This window comes from Narcine bancroftii, chromosome 1 (genome assembly GCF_036971445.1).
Source record: "Narcine bancroftii isolate sNarBan1 chromosome 1, sNarBan1.hap1, whole genome shotgun sequence".
NCBI lineage: Eukaryota > Metazoa > Chordata > Chondrichthyes > Torpediniformes > Narcinidae > Narcine > Narcine bancroftii.
The window spans coordinates 246,898,926-246,921,691 of NC_091469.1; the positions used below are offsets into that span (position 1 = coordinate 246,898,926).

The window sequence follows — 22,766 nt, forward strand, 5'->3', positions numbered from 1 at the left end:
TGCCCTCCCCTCCGCGCGCCCCCCTCCCGCGCGCCCTCCCCCCCGCGCGCGCCTCCCCCGCCGCGCCCTCCCCCCGCGCGCCCTCCCCCCTCCCGCGCGCCCTCCCCCGCGCGCCCTCCCCCCGCGCGCCCTCCCCCCGCGCGCCCTCCCCCCGCGGCCCTCCCCCGCGCGCCCTCCCCCCGCGCGCCCTCGGCGCCCTCCCCCCGCGCGCCCTCCCCACCCGCGCGCCCCTCCCCCGCGCGCCCTCCCCCCGCGCGCCCTCCCCCCGCGCGCCCTCCCCCGCGCGGCCTCCCCCGCGCGCCCTCCCCGCCGCGCGCCCTCCCCCGCGCGCCCATCCCCCCCGCGCGCCCTCTCCCCCCCGCGCGCCCTCCCCCCCGCGCGCACCCACCGAGGCCCCCCCGCGGCCCTCCCCGCGCGCCCTCCCCCCCGCGCGCCCTCCCCGCGCCCTCGCGCGCCCTCCCCCCGCGCGCCCTCACCCCACGCGCGCCCTCCCCCGCTGCGCGCCCCCCCACCATCAGATTCCTCTGTTCTACTGCACTCCTCAGTACTCTAACATTTACCTTGTATGTTCTTTCCAAAATACACCACTTCACATTTGTCTGCAGTAAATTCCATCTGCCTGCATTAAATTCCATCTGCCATTTTTCAGCCATTTTTCCAGCTGGTCCAGATCCCTCTACAAGCTTTGAAAACCTTCCTCTCTGTTCACAACGTCTCCAATCTTAGTGTCACCTGCAAACCTGCTGATCCAATTTATGATCTTATCATCCAGATCATTGTTAGTGCCATTTGCAAACTTGCTGATCCAATTTATGATCTTATCATTCAGATCATTGATATAGAAGACAAACAGCAATGGTCCAAGCACTGATCTCTGAGGCACACTACTAGTTTCAGCTTCCCAGGCTGAGAAACAATCATCCACCACTATTGTCTGGCTTCTCCTTTATAACCAATGTCTAATCCAGTTTACCTCTTCTGCATGAATACTGAGTGTCTGAACCTTTCTGACCAACCTCGCATGTGGAACTTTGCCAACATCCACAGCCTTTCCTTCATCGACTTTCCTGCTAACCTCCTCAAAAAACTCCATAAGATTGGTTAAACATGACTATCTGCGCTCAGTTCTGGTTTTTCAAATACTTGTATATCTGATTCTTAGAACACCTTCCAATCATTTACTAACTACAGAGGTCAGGCTCGCCAGCCTATAATTACCTGGGTTATTTTGGAGCGTTTTTGTAACATCGGAATGACATAAGCTACTCACCAAGCATGTGGCTAAGGACATTTTAAATATTTCTGCCAGAGCCCCTGAAATTTCTACCTCCCTCGAGGTCAAAAGGGAATTCTTGTCAGGCCCTGGGACTTATCTACCCTTATTTGCTTTTAGACTGTAAGCACCTCCTTTTTAAGATGTATATATATGCTGTTGTATAGGATATACATTGAACTTAAAAATTTCAACAAAATCAGGTCTGTCCTATATAAAGGGTCTAAAATTCTTACCTCTGCCATCTTCCCGCCAGCTGTGATGCAATCTCGTGTTAGTTGTGAAGTCTCAATGCTTCTTCACGGGGTCCAGTCACCCGGTTGTGCAGCTGTCAACTCTATGTAGGCTTTAAATGACCTGTTACAGGAGCAATAGTGATTTATTTTAAATATCCAGATAAAAATGGACCCCTTAAATGATAATTTGTTATTAAAATATTGTGATTTGCTTTGAACAGCATCCACTGGTCAGTGGTAAATGTCAGATTTTTTTGGTGGTGTGGGTTCTGTTCAAGCGTATCACGCTAAACCAACATTATAGGTGGAAATTCTAGGATTATCCTATAGAGAGCCATCTTGTATGATGACATTTACGGTACGTTCCATGACCTCATTGCTTGTTTTCCTATTTAGAACCATAGAATGCAACAGCACAGAAAACAGGCCATTCAGCCCTTGTAATTTCACTAGTCCCACTCCATAACCTTCCAGACCTCTCCCATCCATGTTTCTATCCAATCTATTTTAAAACTCGAGCTTGAGCCTGCATTCACCACATCACATATTATGCAAAAAAAACTATTTGAGTTCTCTCCCATCTCTTTCTGGCTGCATACATAGGCAACCACACTGATCTTCAAAAGGGCCAATTTTGTCTCTTACTATCCTTTTGCTCTTAATATACCTGTAGAAACACTGGGATTTTCCTTCACATTGTTTGTCAAAGCAACCTCCCTGATTTCCACCTTGTTTATTCCTGCAGTTTATATGCTCCAAAAGTATCTAATTTGCTCCTTGTTGCATATACAGTACCTGTTATACATCTCTTTCTTCTTAACCAGATCCCTAATTTCCCTTGAAAACCAAATTCCCTATGCCTATTAACTTTGCCTTTAATCCTGACCGGAACATACAAACTCTGCTCTCAAAATTTCTCCTTTCAGTGCCTTCCACTTTCTGAAGACTGGCTTTCCTGAAAACAGCCTTGTCCCAATCCACACTTTCTAGATCCTTTCTTATTTCCTCAAAATTGGCTTTTCTCCAGTTGCTTTTAGGTGTTCCGAGAAAGATTATGCGTCTGCAGGCGCGGCTAGCGGAGTTCATCTGGCACATTTAGGTGGCCACGGAATGGATGGCTTTCTAGCACTTAAATGTGCCAGCTGACTGCTAGCCGTCTAGCAGTGAAAGCCAGGTACTCGGGACAGTTGCTTAGTCCCGCCCACGCTGCCCTCAGATCATAGCAGCACGTTGGGCTGATGCATAGAATCGGGAGCATGAAGGACAGAAGGGACATTAAGGCAAGCCAAAGTCATGCTGTTCAATGCAATTTTGGCTTTTAAGCCATCGCTTTTTGATCCCCACGCTTTCCCAGCGTGTTAATTCAGAACTTTGGGAGGGTGTTTTGTTTGAGGCATTAGCAAAGCAATGCATTTAACAGAATCGTTCTCAGTCACCCTTGTATTAAATGCCACTTGTTAATTAATTGACCATTAATCCTTTGCCCGATTGTCATTACAGTCAATTAACCTAAAAGACTAAATAAAACACACGTGATACATTAACAGGTGCTCCATGCAAAAGCGCAGTGGTTGTTAGTTTACGTGTTCGTTTACATTTTGTTACACCGACCTGCTAAAAACATATCAATTCACAGGTTGCATAGAATTGATTTCAACTGCAGATGTAAAATTTTTATCACATTTGCCACAGAAACTTTCTATTTAAAAGTTTTACAGCCACCAATGCTCTGGTTTTGATTTACTGATACACTATTTTGATTCATCCAGTAGTGACAGCTTCATATATATTCGATAGTTCCAAAGCGTTGGTGGAGAAAACTGCATCGAAAGTACACAGTTCCAGAGCATGAAGCCACCAAATTTGATCCTAACCACTGAAACTTGGCGTGTGTGTCTCCATGTGCCGGGATTAGTATTAAATTAACTTAATTTCACAGCATTCAGCATGAGGCACGGTTGCTGAAGGGTCAGTTTGAGCGTAACACGCAAAAACCATGTTTATACGGTGTTCATTTCAGAACAGAATTGAACCCAGCAAAGTGAGGCAGTGCTGCAAAACGCTTCCAATTATAACATTTCTAAATAGTTTAACCGCCGGCTTCCCAATTCTCAAAACATGCCCGTGAGAAGGGTAAGCAAAGTCATACTTAGAATGACCACCTCTTGTAAACAGTCAGATTAGTGTGCACTTTTATAATTCTTAGCATGCACAGTTCTCCAAAATACTCAGAGGTTACGTGAACTTATCAGTCACTTGGCCAATGGTGAAGCCCAAAGATACTGCAAAGATTGCGTGGCTGCGTTTAGGTTGAATCAAACATGACATATGGTTAACCAAACTCGTGTTGCCAGAAGGAGTTAATTGTGACATTTTCTGAAAATATATCAACATGTAAACTGAAAGCAAGGTAGTGCAAAATCAATCCGATGTGACCATAAACGAGTCAATTAAGAGAGTGAAATATCAGTTATACATGCAGTTTCCTTTATTGTTTATTTTAACCTACCTGCCAAAAAAAATCAGTTAAAATCATTCCGACAATTTCAGAGCTGGCTTTAAATGTACTGAGTGTTTTTTTGCTTGAGTTTCCAATATTACCACAGGGACTGTTGCTTAATAATAATACCTAAGGGGTGTCCCAAGTGACAGACGAGAAATTCACACACTCTTAAACAAGAACGACAATTGTCCAATTCGATTTCACAATGGAGGGATAGGAGTTTCAGGAGTAATGTATACCTGAAAGTAACATGTTGGTTGCTGATTTTAGTTTATAGTTCTGTTGCTTCCCGACCGCTTACTAATTTTCCAGCCAACTTCTCAAACCAACCCCCCAATCAATATACTATGAATTTTACTGCAGACCGACTTCAAATACAGCAACCCGTCAGGGTAAATGTTTCAAATTATTAATAAATAATATAATACTCCACAAAATGTAAATATTCCTGTGTTTATGACATATATAGTTATACAAATCTAAAGGGACTACAAAACACCAATTAAATAAAATGCCTGAGAAAAAAATATTTTCGTATTTTGAAAATGAATAGTGATTTTGAATGAAGTGATTTTAAAATTTTTTGAATGAGTGCTGAACAAATAGAAAAGCGTGTGGGCATTAGGACCACACAGAACAATGTGCCAGAGTGGGAGGAGTATTTCGCATATGATTGCGTGCAAATGGGGCAGTCTGGTCTTTGTATGGTCTGGGTGTGTGGTCTCTGGTCCCGATCATCTGTCCAAAAGCTGCTAACTTGGATGTGAATGACCACCTCTGTTTACTTTAGCTCTGTCTGCAGTTAGTGAACTCTGCTCAGCGTTTTCCTGGCATGGCAGGTTCCAGCTGGTGCAGATCAGGACTTAGCAAGGGTTCCTCAGGATGGTCTGCAAATGTACTCCTGAAACAAAGCAGAAAGGACAACCATTCCCATCCAAAATACAGTCGTGGCTACAACCTGTTGACGGGCTGCAAGCGACTATGACAATAAAATTCATAGTATATTGATTGGGGGGTTGGTTTGAGAAGTTGGCTGGAAAATTAGTAAGCTGTCGGGATTCAGAGCAACCTCTTGTGAAGTATGAGCACAACGTGTTTTCAGCAACTTTAGCACAATTAAGAGAGAGGTGAACCCATTTAATCAAACTAAAGGAAGTTGGCTGGGGGATGCTGTCTACATTTTAGAACTCTGGACTCCTATTCTGGGCACCATCATACTTCTCCAGTACCTGACATTCTCAAGAGTTGATGGCTGGCGACATCACAGCGATGTCATTAGCCCACCCCCTGGCAGCCCGGCTGCTTTCAGCTGCAACAGACGATACTCGAAGCAGGATATTATACCTTCTGGAGAAGGGTTAGGTAACTAGACCTCCTGGATGACTTTTCAGGTTTCAGATGGCCACCCGACAGCCGCACAGGAGTATAATGTGCGGCTTTACAGTCGGATACTGTGGCCATCTGAAAGTGACTTTAGAATCTGAACCCGAGGACCAGACCTATCCTTATCCGAATTAAAGTTGGAATGAATGGCAGAGTGATCACTGGCAGTTGCAGAGTCCTAGGTCTTCACAGTGCACCATACTGCCCTTTGATAGCAACCCCACTTGCCTGCATTGATTCCATTATCCCTCCATGCCCTGCTCATTCAAGTATCTCATTCCAGCCTACACCACCTCCTCTGGAAGCTCATAATAGATATCAACTACCCTGTGTGAAAAATTCACTCTTGAGATCTCCTTTAAATTTTCCTCTTTCACCTTAAGCCTATGCCCTTTAATTTTGAACTCTGCCACTATAGGAAACATACTATCTGGCTTTTACATACAAGGCAAACAAACCCATCTGATCCAAACACCCCAGATAACTCCAATCATTAATCTTTCTTCTGAACCTTTTCTACACTATCTCTAGCTTAATCAGATCTTTTCTTTGGAGTTGTGACCTACTTGCACTTTGTGGCCTTTCCAAAATTTTGTAGATGGCCCAACTTTTATGAAGGCAAATATACCATGCGCCTTCCTCACCACTCTGTTCTCATTTTCAGAGAGCTATGTATGTGCACCCCAAGGCTTCTCTGATCAACAGCACTACCTTAGGCCTTGTCATTTACTGACCATCTCCTGCCCTTGATTTAACTTCCCAAAATCTTTAACTTCATCCTTGTCTGAGTTAAATTCTGTCTGCTATTCCCCTGCCCACTTTTCCAGGGGAAAATCCTGTTGTAACCTGAGACAACCTTCCACATCACTGTCATTGACATCCAATCTGAAAAATGACTCTCCAGTATTGCCCTTTCTCCTGTAACCAACCCAATTTTAGAACATAGAATACGTACAGCACAATACAGGCTCTTTGGCCCGCAAAATTGTGATGAACATGACCTTAGCAAGGCTTTCCCATAGCCCTCAATTTTTGCAACCTCCGTGTACCTATCCAAAAGTCTCTTGAAGGACCCTAACATAACTGACTCTACTACCATTGCACGCACCCACCACATTCTGCGTACTTAAAAAAAAACCTAATCATTTCAGCCCTGGGAAAAACCTTCTGACTACATGATCAATGCTTCTCATCATCTTAAACACCTCTATCAGGTCACCTCTCATCCTCTGATGCTCCAAGGAGAAAAGGCCGCATTCAATCAACTTGTTTTCATAATGCATGCTCCCTAATCCCGGCAACATCCTTGTAGTGACTACTATACATAAAGGCCGGTTGGAGACTAGATGGGGCTCTTTACTGCGACGCCTTTTGATATAATCCACTACTTAATCTAGGAGTTTTTTTGAAGGTTTATTATTTAACACAGAAGGACATGTAATACGCGTGGTAACATTCTTGCTTATCCAGTTGGAAATAAATTGCCTCAAAATCCCATTTAATTAAATTTTCCTACCACTCATGGGAAGGCTGAAATATGCACCTAAAGAACTAGAAACATTCAGCAGATCAGACAGTTTCTGTTAAGCGAAAAACAAAATTAACATTCGCTGACCTTTCCTCAGAAATGAAATGAGTGCAGTAGACCATCTATAGCTTGCTTAACCTGTTCTCATACTAACGTGCTGTAAGAAACCAAATATGCAGGGAATAGCAGGTTTACTTTAATTTGGACATCATGGGCTAAAGGACCCCTTCTCTGTTTAATACTGACTCAAACTCTGATACATTGACTGTTGGAAGATAGAACACTACAGGCCCTTCGGCCCTCAATATGGTGCCGACCTATATATTCCTTAAAAAAACACTAAACCTTCCCCAAAACCCTCTATTTTCCTTCCCTTCATTCAGCCGCAACCATCATCCCTGACGAGGCACCCACAACTCTCTGTGTAATAAATAAATAAATAAATAATAATAAATAAATAGATAGATTAAAGATTACCCTGATGTTTCCCCTAAACTTCCCTCCCTTCACTTTGTACACACGTTCTCTGGTGTTTGCTGATCCTTCCCTGGGCAACAGGTGCTGACTGTCCACCCTATTGATGCCTCTCATAATATTGTAGACCTCTAAATCTCCTATCATCCTTCTACACTCCAAAGAAAAAAGTCCCACCTCTGCTAGACTTGCTTCATCAGACTTGTTTCCCAATCCAGGCAACATCCTGGTAAATCTTCTCTCACCCTCTCCATAGCTTCCATTTCTGAACACAATATTCTGAGTGGTCTTACCAAAGATTTGTAGAGTTGAAATGTGACCTCTACTCCTGAACTCAATCCCCCATTAATGAATCCCACCATCCCATAGGCCTTCTTAACTATCCTATCAACCTACGTGGTGATCTTGAGGGATGTATGGATTTGAACCCCAAGGTCCCTCTGTTCATCCACACTCTTAAGTAGCCAACCATTAACCCTGTCCTCCACCTTCTGGTTTGCCCATCCAAAATGCATCACCTCACACCTATCTGTATTTAAATCTATCTGCCAGTTTTCCTGTCTATATCCTTTTGTAACCTATGAAATTCTTCAGCACCATCCACAACCCCTCCAATCTTTGTATCATCTGCGAACTTACTAACCCATCCTTCCACTTCTTCATCCAGGTAATTTATAAAAAAAGATCACAAAGAGCAGGGTTCCCAGAACCTTGTGGCGCTCCACTAGTCACTGACCTCCAGGCAGAATACTTTCCTTCCACTACAACTCTCTGCTTTCTACATGTAAACCAATTTTTTAACCACGTAGCCAAGGTTCCTTGGATTCTATACCTCTTGGCTTTCTGAACTAGTCTATCATGGGGGACCTTGTCAAATGCTCCACTAAAATCCATGTAAACCACATCTACCACCCTACCCTCATCAATTTCTTTTGTTACCTTCTCAAGAAACTTAATTAGATTTGTGAGGCATGACCTTTCCTTCACAAAGCCATGATGTCTATTCTTAAGCAGATTGTACTTCTCCAAATAACTATAAATGCTATCCTTAAGAATCCTGTCCAATAGTCTGCACACCACTGATGTAAGACTCACCAGTCTGTAATTCCCAACAATCTGCCTATTACCTTTTTAAACAAGGGCATTATATTTGCTATTCTTCAATCCTCTGGCACCTCCCCTGTGGCCAAAGAGGACTCAAAGGTCACAGCTACTGCTCCAGTTATCTCTTCCCTCAATTCCCACAGCAACCAGGGTCTGGCCTGTTATAACATTGTTATCTTAATGTTTTTAAGAAGATCCAACACTTCCTCTTCCTTAATCTCCACGTTATCCAGCACACAAGCCTCTTCTATTCTGACCTCACCCTGATCAAGGTCCTTTTCTTTTGTGTATACTGACACAAAGTATTCCTTTAGGACTTCCCCAACCTCCTCTGCTTCCAGGCACGTGTGGCCTCCTTTATCCTTTTAGCAGTGCCACCTTCATTTTCGTCGTCCTTCTGTTCTTCACATATGCATAGAACACCTTGGGGTTCTCCTTACTCCTACATGCCAAGGCCTTCCCATGCCCTGTTCGAGCTCTCCCAAGTCCTTTCTTAAGCTCCTTCCTTGCTGCCATATACCAGTGCTTCTCTTGCGTCCTTAGGCCCTATCAAGCAGGGAAACACCACTCTGTAAAGGCGCAGGTTCTTCGCCCTTATGGCTAAAGACATACCTTCCTGAATGCACCGTGGCCAGCTCTGAGGCACTGATTCCAATCCTTCTTGGGAAGGATAATTGACAGAGCGCTGTGCTCCTCTGCCTGACCTGAATGTTCAGCCGCTGCAGGTTAGGGGCGGGCTGATGATACTGTCAGTCCGCAATCCATCTTCCCACTCACCTCTCTCCATCCATGACCCCCTCAAAGCAGGGGCAGCGGGAGCCTTTAGGGAGCGGCTGGTGCAGGCTGTGACAGCCTCACTGGGCTGCTGCTGCTCTCTGCGACTCAAAACGTGGCAGAGTGTTACGAGCCCAAAGGATCCCAAAACCCAAGAGCATCACTTCTCATTCTTCCAAGTTCACTGGTTGCAGGCAATTCTTATACTGTGCACAGAATTTAACATGTATAAAGTTCACCAGGCTTTGGTGCTCGAAAGGTAAATATTTTCCGCTCAGGAAGGTTCTTGTAGGGTTTGCAGAGAGAGAGAGAGATTTGTTGTTCCAGGATTTCCACACCTGAGGTACCACCATTAGTCACCTCTGTCTTGCTGATGAAACCTGCCCCATCAGGGTCTTCCAGATGGTAACCTCTTTCTTTCAGGCTACCGCTGAGTTCCTTTCTGTTCCACTTATTCCAAGAGTAACATCAGACAGATAGCATTTCCAGCCATCCGCCACTCTGGAGCATTTGATTTCCAACAAGCTTCTTAGCTTGCACTGTTCAGCTGCTTTCAGTGTCGCACACACTAGCTGAGAGAGCTTGTTTCTCTCTCTCTCTCTCTCTCTCTCTCTCTCTCTCTCACACAGACTGGCCACAAAACCCCCACCTTCTTCAGCAAACCACAGGAGTTATCCTTCGAGGTCAAATTGTTGCCTTTGGGTAAACAAAACCCAGGAGTGACCTTTCTGTGAGCACTTTGTAGAAAGCTCAGAAGCCTTGTAATCAAAGTGTCTCCAGTCCAAAACAATAGTCTATTCATCTTATGATGTCATTTCAATTAGCACCTACTTGTGAAATATGCATAGCATTCATTCTTCATAGCTTCTGTAAAGTCCACTGAATATGAATTCTTCAGTATTTCAAATAAGATCTGGTTTAAAATGTGTGCAACCTACTCTAATTTTACCAACTATCTCCCAAATATATATTCCAATATTCCATTACAAGAACAAAGGCTGTCTTCCCTACCCATAATCCCTCACGCAGCTGGAACTGTTCTGGGAGCCACAAAGTGGTTCCAGCTACATGGGGGATTATGGGTAGGGAAGACAGCCATTGCTCTGTTGCGTATTTATGATGGGTGGTGACAGTCGCCCTGCCTCCATCGGCTCCGAAGGGCGCATCTAGGCGCCTCTCCATATGAATGGGATGTTGTCTGAAAGGCAGGTTTTAAGTTTTAGATCTGTTCTTGTAGCCAGCCTCCAGGAGGAGGCCTGACAAGAAACTTTCCCTTGTATCCTGTTTCCTATATCTAATGTATGCTTCCTTCTTCCTCTTGACTGGCTGCCTCACCTGTTTCATCAACCACTGTGCCCTTTCCCAACCACTTTTTCCTTGTCCCAGTGAGACAAACTTAGTTCTGTGCTTTCACTCTTGAACGTCTGTTTCCAATTTACTCTTACTAGTTCCTGCCTCATCCCATCGTAATTACCCCTTCCCCATTTTGGCTGCTTTTATCCTTATTTCTACATGTACTAAAGCTCAGGGTGTTATGGTTACTCTCATGAAAATGCTCCCTCACTGAGAGGTTCACCACCAGAACCAGATGCAGTATGGGCTTGTGACTCGTCGGCCTGTCCACATACTGCGCGAGGAATCTTTTTCTTTGAAAATTTTATTTTCCATTTGCATCAAAACATATACAGTATTTATCCATAACATAAAAATGTTAGAATTTTGACACAAAAATAATACAATTTTTATATATTTTCTCCCCCCACCCACACTATTCCCTCCTCAAAAAAGTAGGAGAAAAGAAAAAAAGCCTGACTAATAAATCGATATCTTTTAATTAATTAATGATGTTGAGGAAATGGATATTTTTATTGTTTGAGGGTAGAGGTCCTTTAAAATCCACGCTGAGGCATTCAAATGGTCTAGATGCCTTAATCAGCATGGATGTGGAGGGTTTGTAGTAGCGTGGTTTACCTTAAATATGCGTGTATAATGAGTCCTGTGTATAATGCGACCCCCCCCCCCATTTTTGAGGGGAAAAGGGGAAAATTTTACACCCGTGTATAATACAACACCCCCCTCCCTTCACTTGTCTGAGTCGCGTTGCTGTCTCTCTGGCCGCCCACCCGCCCGTCGCGCTGCCGTCTCTCACGACACCCCCTCCCTGCCCCGCCTGAGTCATGCTGTCGTCTCTCACAACCCCCCTCACCCGCCTGATTCGCGATGTCTCTCACGACCCCCCCCTCCCCTTGGCCACCCGAGTCGCGCTGCCATTCGTCTGCTCGCCCGCCTGGCCGCTCGAGTCGTGCTGCTGCTCAGCTGTCCGCTGCTCAGCTGTTCAGCGCTCACCCAGCTGCCCGAGTCACGCTGCCATCGCCAGCCTGAGTTGCGCTGCCATCTACCTTGCCTGCAGAAAAAGAAATTTCAAATTTTAATCTTGAGTATAATGCGACCCCCCCCCTCCATATTTTTGAGGGGAAAAAGGGGGAAATTTTTTTTGCATTATACTTGAATATTTACAGTACACTTCGCACAAACAGGATATTCTTTTGTTAGTCTTTTGATCTCTTCCAGTGAGTATGGCAAATTGAGAGACTTCACATAATGATAAAATCTAGTGATGTTGGCACGCATAAGTGGTAGTTGTCAAAAATGACACGAAACCCAGAATGGTTGTGGACTACAGCCAAACTATAAACAGGTTCACGCAACTAGATTCTTACCCACTGCCTCGTATCTCAGACATGGTAAACCAGATTGCACAGTACAAAATATACTCCATAATTGATCTGAAATCAACTTATCATCAGGTGCCTATTCACAAAGATGAAAGACAGTTTACCAGTTTTGAGGCAGATGGCAAACTTTTCCAGTTTAAAAGGATCCCTTTTGGAGTTACCAACGGGGTTTCTGTCTTCCAAAGAGAGATGGATAAACTAATAGATACTCATAACTTACAAGCCACCTACCCTTATCTGGACAATGTCACTATATGTGGGAAAGACTTAAATATCAGCCATCTCTAAACTGGCCAGTGGGAAAAGGTTCTCCATCTGTTATACCAGTAGGGTGGAGAATCTCTATAGCCATAGCCAATAGCAAGCAGTTAGTATAATACATCCCCTCTCCATTACATCATCACAGTTGTCCACTGTGGTGACCTCAAGACACTGGTGACGGAGTCTATGGCTTTGTGTTTCGAATGGTAGAGAATGTCTGCACGCACCACAACCTTGCTTGGGTTGCTGAAGTTCGCGTTGGCCAACAGGAGTCTGATGTCCTCAGGTATCTGGTCGAGGAATGCCTGCTTGAACATGAGACAGGACTTGTGTCCTTCAACCAGTGTGAGCATCTCATCCATGAGGGCAGAGGGGGTCCTATCTCCTAGGCCATCCAAGTGCAGGAGCCTGGCTGCTCGCTCACATCATGAGAGGCTGTACATGCTATGAGAAGGTTTATCAGAGCCATGTATTAACCTTCCTCTGACAGCACCTGAATGAGGTCATCGACTTGTGAGGTGACTTCCTGGTCGAGCGAGCTGACGTTGTAGATGTATCTTGTCGAATCGGAGGTTATCTGTTTGATTTGGAACTGGGCTTCTGCTTGGCCAAACCAAATGTGGGTCCTGTTCATCCAGAAGGTTCAATGTGACGGCACCTACAGCTGTTTGTTCCATTGTGTTGAGTCCTCAGGACGTGGAGATTCGTCATGTAGCGTGTTGTGCATGAATGCAGCAAAGATGCTGAGACAACACGAGTATCACTACAGTTTTATTTTGAATTCCACGCTGCAGCCTTTTAGCTCGTCCTAGGTCCCGCCCCTAACATTCTGGCACTTGTGTCCCCATGACGCAAATGCGTACGCAACCTTCTGGTCTGGACCGGAAGAGACAGTCCTGTGATGCCATCCTTGCCACGGCTACTCTGCATGGCAAGCGAGGCCGGTTCACTTCGAGAAGGATGTGCGTGGCCACAGCCTATATAAAGTCTGGGGCAAGGATCCTAAAGAAATGGAATCCTAAAAACTTTACATAACCAAGGGGAAAATAGGTTAAAAAATAATTTTAAAAGCTCAACTATGTTTATCCATCCAGGTCAGGTGAGCCAAGTGTCTGTAACAGTCACAACATCATAGTTCCACGTACTGATCCATTTTGTCAGCTCATCCCCTTTATTCCTAATACATCTAGCATTGAAATAGACACACTTCAAACCCTCTGACTACATTTGCTTTGTCCCCTGCCTGTCCTTCCTCACAAACTCAGAACTCATAGCATCATGCTTTTGACCTTCTGTTCTATTCTCTGCACTCATATTCTCGTTCCCACCCCTCTGCCAAATTACTTTAAACCCTTCCCAACAGCTCCAGCAAATCTGCCCATTGTGCCCCCCCCCCGTTCAGATACAGCCCATTTTTTTTACAGGTCAGACTTTCCCCAGAAGAGATCCCAGCGATCTGAACCCTTGCTCCCTGCACCAACTCTTCACCCATGCATTTAACTGCCATAACTTCCTATTCCTACCCTCTCTGGCATGTGGCCAGGCAATCCTGAGATTACCATCTTGAGGTTCTACTTTTTAACTTCTTTCCTAACTCCCTATATTCTCTCTTCAGGAACTTATCCCTACTCCTATTCATGTCATTGGTTCCATGTGGACCACGACATCTAGCTGTTCACCCTCCCCCTCTAGAATGCTATGAATTCAATCAGAAATATCCCTGACCTTGGGACCTGGAAGGCAACATACCATCCGGGAGCCTCAATTTTGTTCACAAAACCTGTGTGCTCGAGATGCGACCACTGCAACTTATCCCTTGTAGATCGTCCTCCTCTCTCCTCTTCCACCCCACCCCCCAAACTCCCCAACGGTATTCAAAACCCAAAATAGTATACTTATTTTTGAGGGGAATGGCCACAGGAGTGCTCTGCACTGTCTGCCGATAGTCACCCAGTGGCTTGCCTCCTGACATTTAGAGGTGTCTTTCTCCCTGAAGCTTCTGTTGAAGCCTCAGCCTCCTGAATGATCCAGAGGTCATCCAGGTCCAGTTCCCTAACTTAGTCTCCAAGGAACTGCAGCTGGATGCACCTCTTGCAGCTGTAGTCATCAGGTACAATTGTGCTGTCCCAGATTTCCCACATGTTGCATTGGAGCACTTCACTGGCCTAGCTGCTCACTCCATTAACTAATCCTAGTTGAAATACAAAGATCTGTCATTAGCCTCTGATTGCTGAAGCCTTGTTAGCCAAAATCTTGATGTCCCACTCCTACATTGAGCCACTCACACATTGACTGCTCCACTTGAGCTTGCCCTCTTTTTATTTGTCACTGCCCCTATCTGTAGTACTCACTCCCAACAATCACTGTTCTGTTTAATCCTTAAATTTCCCTCCGCTCCCTTTTTAAATGCACTCACCAAAGCTGGTCCCCGAATCTCAGCTCTCCCGAGTCCCTCACTCCTCTTCCAGTGATGGTCCCAAAATTACAATGGCCAAAGTCCCTGCTCTGCTCCCTTCTTAAATGCATTCACCAAAGCTGGTTCTTGACTCTCCCAGCTCTCCTGAGTCCTTCGCTCCTCCTCTTCCAGTGACGGTCACAAAATTGCAAACCATGTTGCTGCACTTTCATACGTCTTGATAAAACTCCACAATATATTTCCCTCTGTTACGCCTTTTGGCATACTTATCCCTGTGAGTGGGAGTTGCTGATTTACTTCATGGTTAACATCATAAAGCTTGCTGTCACATCCTGAATGCACTCAATCAAACCTGCTGGTTCCCTCTCGATTCATTTTTCATAACACTCTGATGGTAGGAGAATCTTGCGATTGAAATATCACCAGAGTCATCCTCATCAAGAAACATTCAATTATCAAAATAGGCTAAATGAGATGCCACTCTATACGCAGAAAAGTGTGGTTTTAGAAGGTGTTCGTTCTGGGTTTATTAACAGATTAAGGAAAATACATGATATTTTATAGTCTGTTTCAATAAAAGGAAAATACAAAGATCACCATTTTAAATTCTGATGGGCCAGATCCAGGTTAGATATAATGGTGTTCTATCCCTATCCCCACGGCTAAGACGAGCATTGTCTCTTACGAAAATGTAGTATCCAGGGCTTGTGTGATCTAATTTCCATATCTGTGTAATGGGATATACCATCTTCAGTCCAGAGGGACTGCCTAAAAAGATGAAAATCCCTTTGATTGAAGAGGGATTTCCCAAACTATTTTTATTCAACTTTCTTTTCACATTTCTTCACTTTGGTTCAGCAGAATAATACCACACTTGGTTTTGTAACTCTGCAGACCTGCTGCATGGATCAGCATCAGAATGTTTATATATTCAGATATCCACCAACAACTTAGGTGGCACAGTTAGTGTAGCAGTTAGTGCATCGATTTATCAGTACCAGGAGACCAGGTTCGAATGCTCTGCTGCCTCAAAGGAGTTTGTATGCTTTCCCGTGCCTGCATGGGTTTCCTCCCATGTTCCTAAGATGTATGGAGTTAGTAAGTTAATTAGTCACATGAGATGTATTTGGGTGGTGCGAGCTGGATGGGCCTGTGACCATGCTGTATCTCTAAATTTTAAAAAATTTAAACGTATTAATCCAGCCACTATTCAAGCCCCAGGTAGCCCCACAGAGCCTCAGCAGCATGTTGATATTGCTTGATCTACACAGCCTTTTTCGTATGTTTTAAATTGGATAGAGCAATGATATGAAAACTAATGTAAAGGCATTGCAGTTAGTGCAATGCCTTTAAAGCGCCAGTGATCAGGACCGGGTTTGAATCCTGTGCTGTCTGTAAGCAGTTTGTACGTTCTCCCCGTGTCTGCATGGGTTTTCCCTGGGGGCTCCATTTCCTCCCACAATTCAAAACGTACATTAATTGGGTGTAAATTGGGCGGCACGGACTCGTGGGCTGAAATCGTCTGTTACGGTGTTTTATGTCTAAAGTTTTTTAAAGATTAAGATTTTTAAAAAAATTGTTGCCTGCCTGTAATGCATTTTCAGCTAAGATGCAATTCTCCTGTGATGAAGGAAGGAAATCTGTGGAAAGTGATAGAGAATGCAACCTACTGTTTGATGAAGAAGGCGGAAAGTGCACAACAAGTGAACACAATCCCACAAAACACCAGGAAAATTCAAGGAAAGATATGAGATTCAGGTGAAGAGTTTGTTCTATTGTACCTGAGTTATTGTTCCCTTTCTTCCACTAGTGTGTTTAATCAGAAGGGATCACACGTTATTCAGTCAAATTCTCTTCACTGTTAAATTATTTATTTGATCTGAAAGTCTGTGACTTAAAAGTGTAGACTCTTTGGATTATCTCAAGCCTCAGAACTGATCTGTTTGACCATTATCCTGATGGTCTGTGTGAAGTGCCACCATGTTAAAAGATCTGCAGCAATGGTACTTAATAGTGTCATATGTAGAAAACACAAGAAACTGCAGATGGCAGAATCTTAAGCATAGATGGCTAAAGGTATTCAGTAGATCACGGAGAGAAATAGACAGTCAAGGCTTGGAATCCTTCATTGAGACTGGGGTGGAAGGGGAGTTTGCAACCATAAGAAGGGTTAGGAATAAGGACTGGGAGAGAGAGAGATTAAGAGGGAAGAGATGGAATTTAATTTGGACAAGTGTGAGATGTTGCACTTTGGTAGCTTAAACCAGGACAGTATTTATACTGTGAATGGTAATGCCTTGGACAAGGTTGTAGAACAGAAAGACTTAGGGATACAGGTACATAATTCTGTGAAAGTGGAGACAGTAGGACAGTGAAAAAGGTTTTTACCCACTTGCTTTCATGGCTCAGGGCATTGAGTACATGAGCAAGGACATAATTTTACATTATCTGTACAAGCCATTGGTGTGACTACATTAGGAGCTATGTAAATATATAATTAAGCTGAAAACGGTAAGAAAAATATTAAAAAGAAAAGTTTGCAACTGAAAAAAATGGGCTGTAAAATGGCAGATGGAGTTCAATGCAGTCAAGTGTGAGTTTTACATTTTGCAAGGGCTAACCAAGGTCGGGCATACACAGTAAATGGGTGAACACTGAGGAGCATTGTGGAACAGGCGGATCTGGGAATACAGATACATAATACCATGAAAATGGGGTTACAGGTAGGCCTTCAAAAACAGGTATGGTGGAAAGTGTGCTGATCAGCTGCGTCACTGTCTGGTATTGGAACATCAATACCCCTAAACATAAAGCTCTGTAAAAGGTAGTGGACACAGCCGAGGACAGGCAAAACCCTTCCAGCAGTGGTTCTTGACCATTTTCTTTCCACTCATATACCACTTTAAGTAATCCCTATGCCATTGGTGCTCTGTGATTAGTCCGATTAAAACAATGTTTTTCAAATTTTTCTTTCCACCCATCTACTACCTTTAGCAATTCCTTACTAATCACAGAGCACCTATGGCATAGGGAATACTTAAAAGTGGTATGAGAGTGGAAAGAAAAAAGTTGCAAACCACAGATTTACAGGGAATGCTGCTGTCGGAGGGCAGCAACAATCATCAAAGACCCACACTACCCAGCACACACTGTTCTCACTGCTGCCATCAGGAAAGAGGTAGAGGTGCCGCAAGACTCCCTCCCCCAGGTTCAAGAACAGCTGCGACTCCTCAATGACAAACTCAATCAGGGACTCATTTAAGGACTCTTTACTTGTGCACTTTATTGATTTTCTTTTGTTCTCTGTATTGCACAGTCAGTTTGTTTACATTTGTTACCTGTTTACATTTCTTTTATTTGTTTACTTGATCATGCTGTGTGCAATTTATATTTTGCATAATCAATTATTGGTGATTCTGCCGTGCCTGCAGGAAAAAGGAATCTCAGGATTGTATGTAATGTTATGTATATACTCTGACAATATAATCTGAAATCTATAGTATTTGGGAATGTCATTGTGAAGATGCATAAGATAAGCACTTAAATTAAATCAAACCAGGCTATGATCCAATCAGACAGTATACTTTCCTCAGTGCATCAGGAGAAGTTTGATGGAGCTTGGAGGGTAAGGAGCTCGTGGACCTCTTTATCTTCCCAATTTGTAGGTTTTGCAAACGAGACTCTTGGAGTTTGCCAAGGTGGAATAACGGAAGAATTCAGCCACTGAAGTTGGAATTCGAGGGCCAAACCCATCGGGACCATTGCCTGAAGAGGGCGCACAAAATCAGTGAACTGGTGCGGACTCGAAAGGCCAACATGGCCTGTTTCCGCTCCGTAATTGGTTATATGGTTATATTGGCAAAGCCAAATTTGGAATATTATAGGAAGTTTTGATCACCCGACTGCAGGAAAGTGAGCAGAGAAAATTTACAAAGATGTGGCTGGGATTGGAGGAACTGAGTTACAGGGAAAGGTTAAACAGGTTAGGAATTCCATACAGTGTAGAAAAATGAAGAGAGATTTGATGGAGTGATACAAAAATTATGAGGGGTGTAGTTATTTGCATTATAGTGAATGCAAGCAAGCATTTTCAAATGAGGTGAGGCATGCGAGAACTGGAAGATGTGGATTGAGGGTGAAAAATGAAATGTTTAGAGGAAACATTAGGTGGAATTTCATTATACAGAGAGTGGTGAGAGTGGAATGAGCTGCCAGCTGAAGTGGTGAATGAAGGCTTAATTTTGACATTTAAGAAAAGGTTGGATCAGTTCATGGATAAGAGGTGTATGATCCGAGTGTAGGTCAATGGGACAGGGAAGAATAATAGTTTGGCAGAGACTAGATAGTTGAAGGGCATTTTTCTATGCTGCAGACTTGTGTGATTCTGTAGTTCTACTGGTACCAGGAGTGGTATACTGGAATTGTGAGTAGAGAATGGATACACCAGGACTTTACTCCCTGGAGGGGAGAGGCTGGTTTATGAAATCATCAGGGGCACAGATAAGGTCAAGTAGGCTATAGTAGGAGTCACGTGATGGAGTAGTGGCCGGACGGTGAACTCCAGCCCTCTCCAGAAAAGTCGGAAAAAATAAAGGAAAACACAAAGGCACAAAAATAAAAATTAAAGTAAAGTGAGTATAAAGGTGGAAAGAAGATGGCGACGAAAAAACAAAAATCGAAACCAACGGTAAGAAGAGAGGAAGAGAAGACAACGGAAGAAGAAGGAGAAGGCCTTACCTGTTCGAAGAGGCCCGCGGTGGAGAGAGAAACCCGCTCCCTCAGGTCGGTAGAAAGTGGACTACAAAAGGGGCTCACTGAGCCGAGTAAAAGTGCGCAATCGCGCATGCGCGACTCCTTGCGCGTGCGCGATGCGCATGCAAAAAAAACACACCGACGGGAGGGGTGACCAGCTGGGGAGTCGATCTCCACAGCCGGCAATGACAGCTGCAGAACAGCAGCAGCAAGAGGAGAACATAGAAGACAACGAAAACAAGAAAGAAGAGAAGAAAAGGACAACAAAGAAACAACAGATGGCCAACCCAGAGGAAGAAGAAGAGGAAGAGGAAGAGTACAGTGAAATAGAAGAAGAAGGGAAAGGCAAGACAAAGGATATACTTTCTCTTATTAAAGAATACATGGAGTCATTTAAAGAATGGCAAGCGCAAGAATTTAATGATTTAAGAAGAAGAATAAACAATACAGAAGAGAAAATGAATAAAATAGATATGACCTTATCAGAAATGGGAAAAAGAATGGACAAGGTGGAAGAACGAGAAGCAGCAGTAGAAATGGAGGTAGAGGACTTAAAAAAGAAATTAGAGGAATCTAATAAAAAAGTTAGAGACAAGAGCTGTTAGCTCAGAAAATAGATATAATGGAAAATTATAACAGAAGAAATAACATAAAGATAGTGGGCCTTAAGGAAGATGAAGAAGGCAAGAATATGAGAGAGTTTATAAAAGATTGGATCTCCAGGATCCTAGGATGTCCAGAACTACAGCAAGAAATGGAAATAGAAAGGGTACATAGAGCATTGGCCTTTAAACCACAACCACAACAAAATCCAAGATCTATTTTAGTAAAATTCCTAAGATATACTACAAGAGAAAAGGTACTGGAGAAAACAATGGAAAAAGTAAGAGAGGACAACAAGCTACTGGAGTACAAAGGGTGAAAAATCTTCATTTATCCAGATATAAGTTTTGAACTCCTGAAGAAGAGAAAGGAGTTCAATACAGCAAAGGCGATTTTATGGAAGAAAGGGTATAAATTTATACTAAAGCATCCAGCGGTATTGAAAATATTTATTCCAAGACAGCAAAACAGACTATTCTCGGATCCAGAGGAAGCACGAAAATTTGCAGAACAATTACAAAATAGACTGAGAGATGAAGACGTGTAACGAGAGTACAAAAGACTGCGAACTAAAAAGACACATAAGTTTTGAGCTCCTGAAGAAGAGGAAGGAGTTCAATACAGCGAAAACGATCTTATGGAAAAGAACTATTCTCGGATCCAGAGGAAGCAAGGAAATTTGCAGAACAACTACAAAACAAGCAGAGAGATGAAGACATGTAATAAGAGTAAAAATGACCACGATTTATATGTATGTGGGTAAAGAGGTATATGTGTGTATATGTAGAGTATGCATACATGAATGTATCCGTATTTAGAGGAAAATATAGAGAGTATAGACAAGAATTAATAAGGGAAGGAAATGGAATAGAGGGAATAAGGAGGGAATTAAAAGAGTGACCTTTGTTACATATGAAAAGTGAAATCTTTTCTGGGGGGGTGCTGGGTGGGGAGGAGTTACGGTCACCGCAAAATCAGCTGACGCTTGCGAGTGAATTCGCAAATCCAAATGGAGAGGGGAGATGTGGTTGTCCGACAAGGGATAGAGGACAACTCAGGAGGGGAAGGGGAGATTGGGGCTAAAGAAGTTTTAAATAGGAGAATAAGGAAAATGTTTGATGTTTTAGGAATGTTGTCTTATAAAGGGTTCAAAACAAGAAAACAGAAAGGGATAAGAAGGAAAGGTAATGATGGAGAAACGGAAAGGGAAGATAAACAAAGTATAAAATGGCTACGTTGAACTATATGTCTTTAAATATTAATGGAATACATAACCAAATTAAAAGGAAGAAACTGCTAAATTTACTGAAAAAAGAAAAAATTGATATAGCATTTGTGCAAGAAACACATTTAACTGAATTGGAGCACAAGAAATTAAAGAGAGATTGGGTAGGACACGTAACAGCAGCATCGTATAATTCAAAAGCAAGAGGAGTAGCTATATTAATTAATAAAAATGTGCCATTTAAAATAGAAGAGGAAATAATAGATCCAGCAGGGAGATATGTAATGATAAAATGTCAGATATATTCGGAGTTTTGGAATCTACTCAATGTATATTCACCTAACGAAGAAGATCAAAAGTTTATGCAAGATATCTTTTTGAAGATAGCAGATACGCAAGGGAACATATTAATAGGAGGGGATTTCAACCTGAATTTGGATTCAAATATGGACAAAACTGGGAAAAAAATTAACAGAAAGAACAAAGTAACCAAATTTATAATTAAATCGATGGAAGAAATGCAACTTTTGGATATATGGAGGAAACAACACCCAAAGGAAAAGGAATATTCATATTACTCAGCTAGACATAAAACATACTCAAGAATAGACCTATTTTTGTTATCAGCTCGTATGCAAGATAGAGTAAGAAAAACAGAATATAAAGCTAGAATACTATTGGACCATTCACCCTTAATATTGACAATAAAGTTAGAGGACATCCCTCCAAGAATGTATAGATGGAGATTAAACCCCATGTTACTTAAAAGGCAGGATTTTAGAGAATTTATTGAAAGACAAATTAAAATGTATTTTGAAATAAATACGAAATCAGTGAAAGATAAGTTTATACTATGGGATGCAATAAAAGCATTCATTAGAGGGCAAATAATAAGTTATGTAACCAAGATGAAAAAGGACTATAATCAGGAAACAGAGCAGTTGGAAAGGGAAATAGTAAATATAGAAAAAGAATTAGCAATGAAGGAAGATACAACTAAAAGAAGAGAATTGGCGGATAAAAAAATAAAATATGAAACACTACAAACATATAAGGTGGTGAAGAATATAATGAAGACAAAACAGAAATATTATGAACTAGGTGAAAAAACGCACAAAATCCTAGCATGGCAGCGTAAGACAGAACAAGCTAAGAAAATGGTATTGGCATCAAGGAAAAAAGACAAACAGATTACATATAATCTAAAAGAAATTAAGGAAAACTTTAGAGAATTCTATGAACAATTATACCGAACTGAAAACGAAGGGAAAGAAGGGAAAATAGATGAATTTCTAACTAAAATTGAACTACCAAAACTACAAATAGAGGAACAAAATAAATTAACAGAGCCATTTGGAATAGTAGAAATACAAGAGATAATAAAAAAACAACCGAATAATAAAACACCAGGAGAGGATGGATTCCCAATAGAATTCTATAAAACATTTAAAGATTTATTAATTCCGCCCCTCCTGGAAGTAATCAACCAGATTGATAAA

General features: G+C 42.8%; 1 protein-coding gene across 6 annotated transcripts in view; it reads left to right on the forward strand.

Moving 5' to 3' along the window:
* Positions 1–22,766, forward strand: part of LOC138740896 (dynein axonemal assembly factor 1-like) — a 297,316-nt gene that overhangs the window by 1,231 nt on the left and 273,319 nt on the right. For 4 of the 6 annotated variants that reach the window (XM_069894183.1, XM_069894219.1, XM_069894191.1 and 1 more), the window contains exon 2: positions 16,292–16,445. In XM_069894183.1, coding sequence (XP_069750284.1) covers positions 16,297–16,445 — 149 coding nt within the window. In that variant the 5' untranslated portion in view covers positions 16,292–16,296. The remainder of the gene's footprint in view (positions 1–16,291; positions 16,446–22,766) is intronic. The other 2 variants (XM_069894201.1, XM_069894210.1) reach the window with 1 other exon arrangement.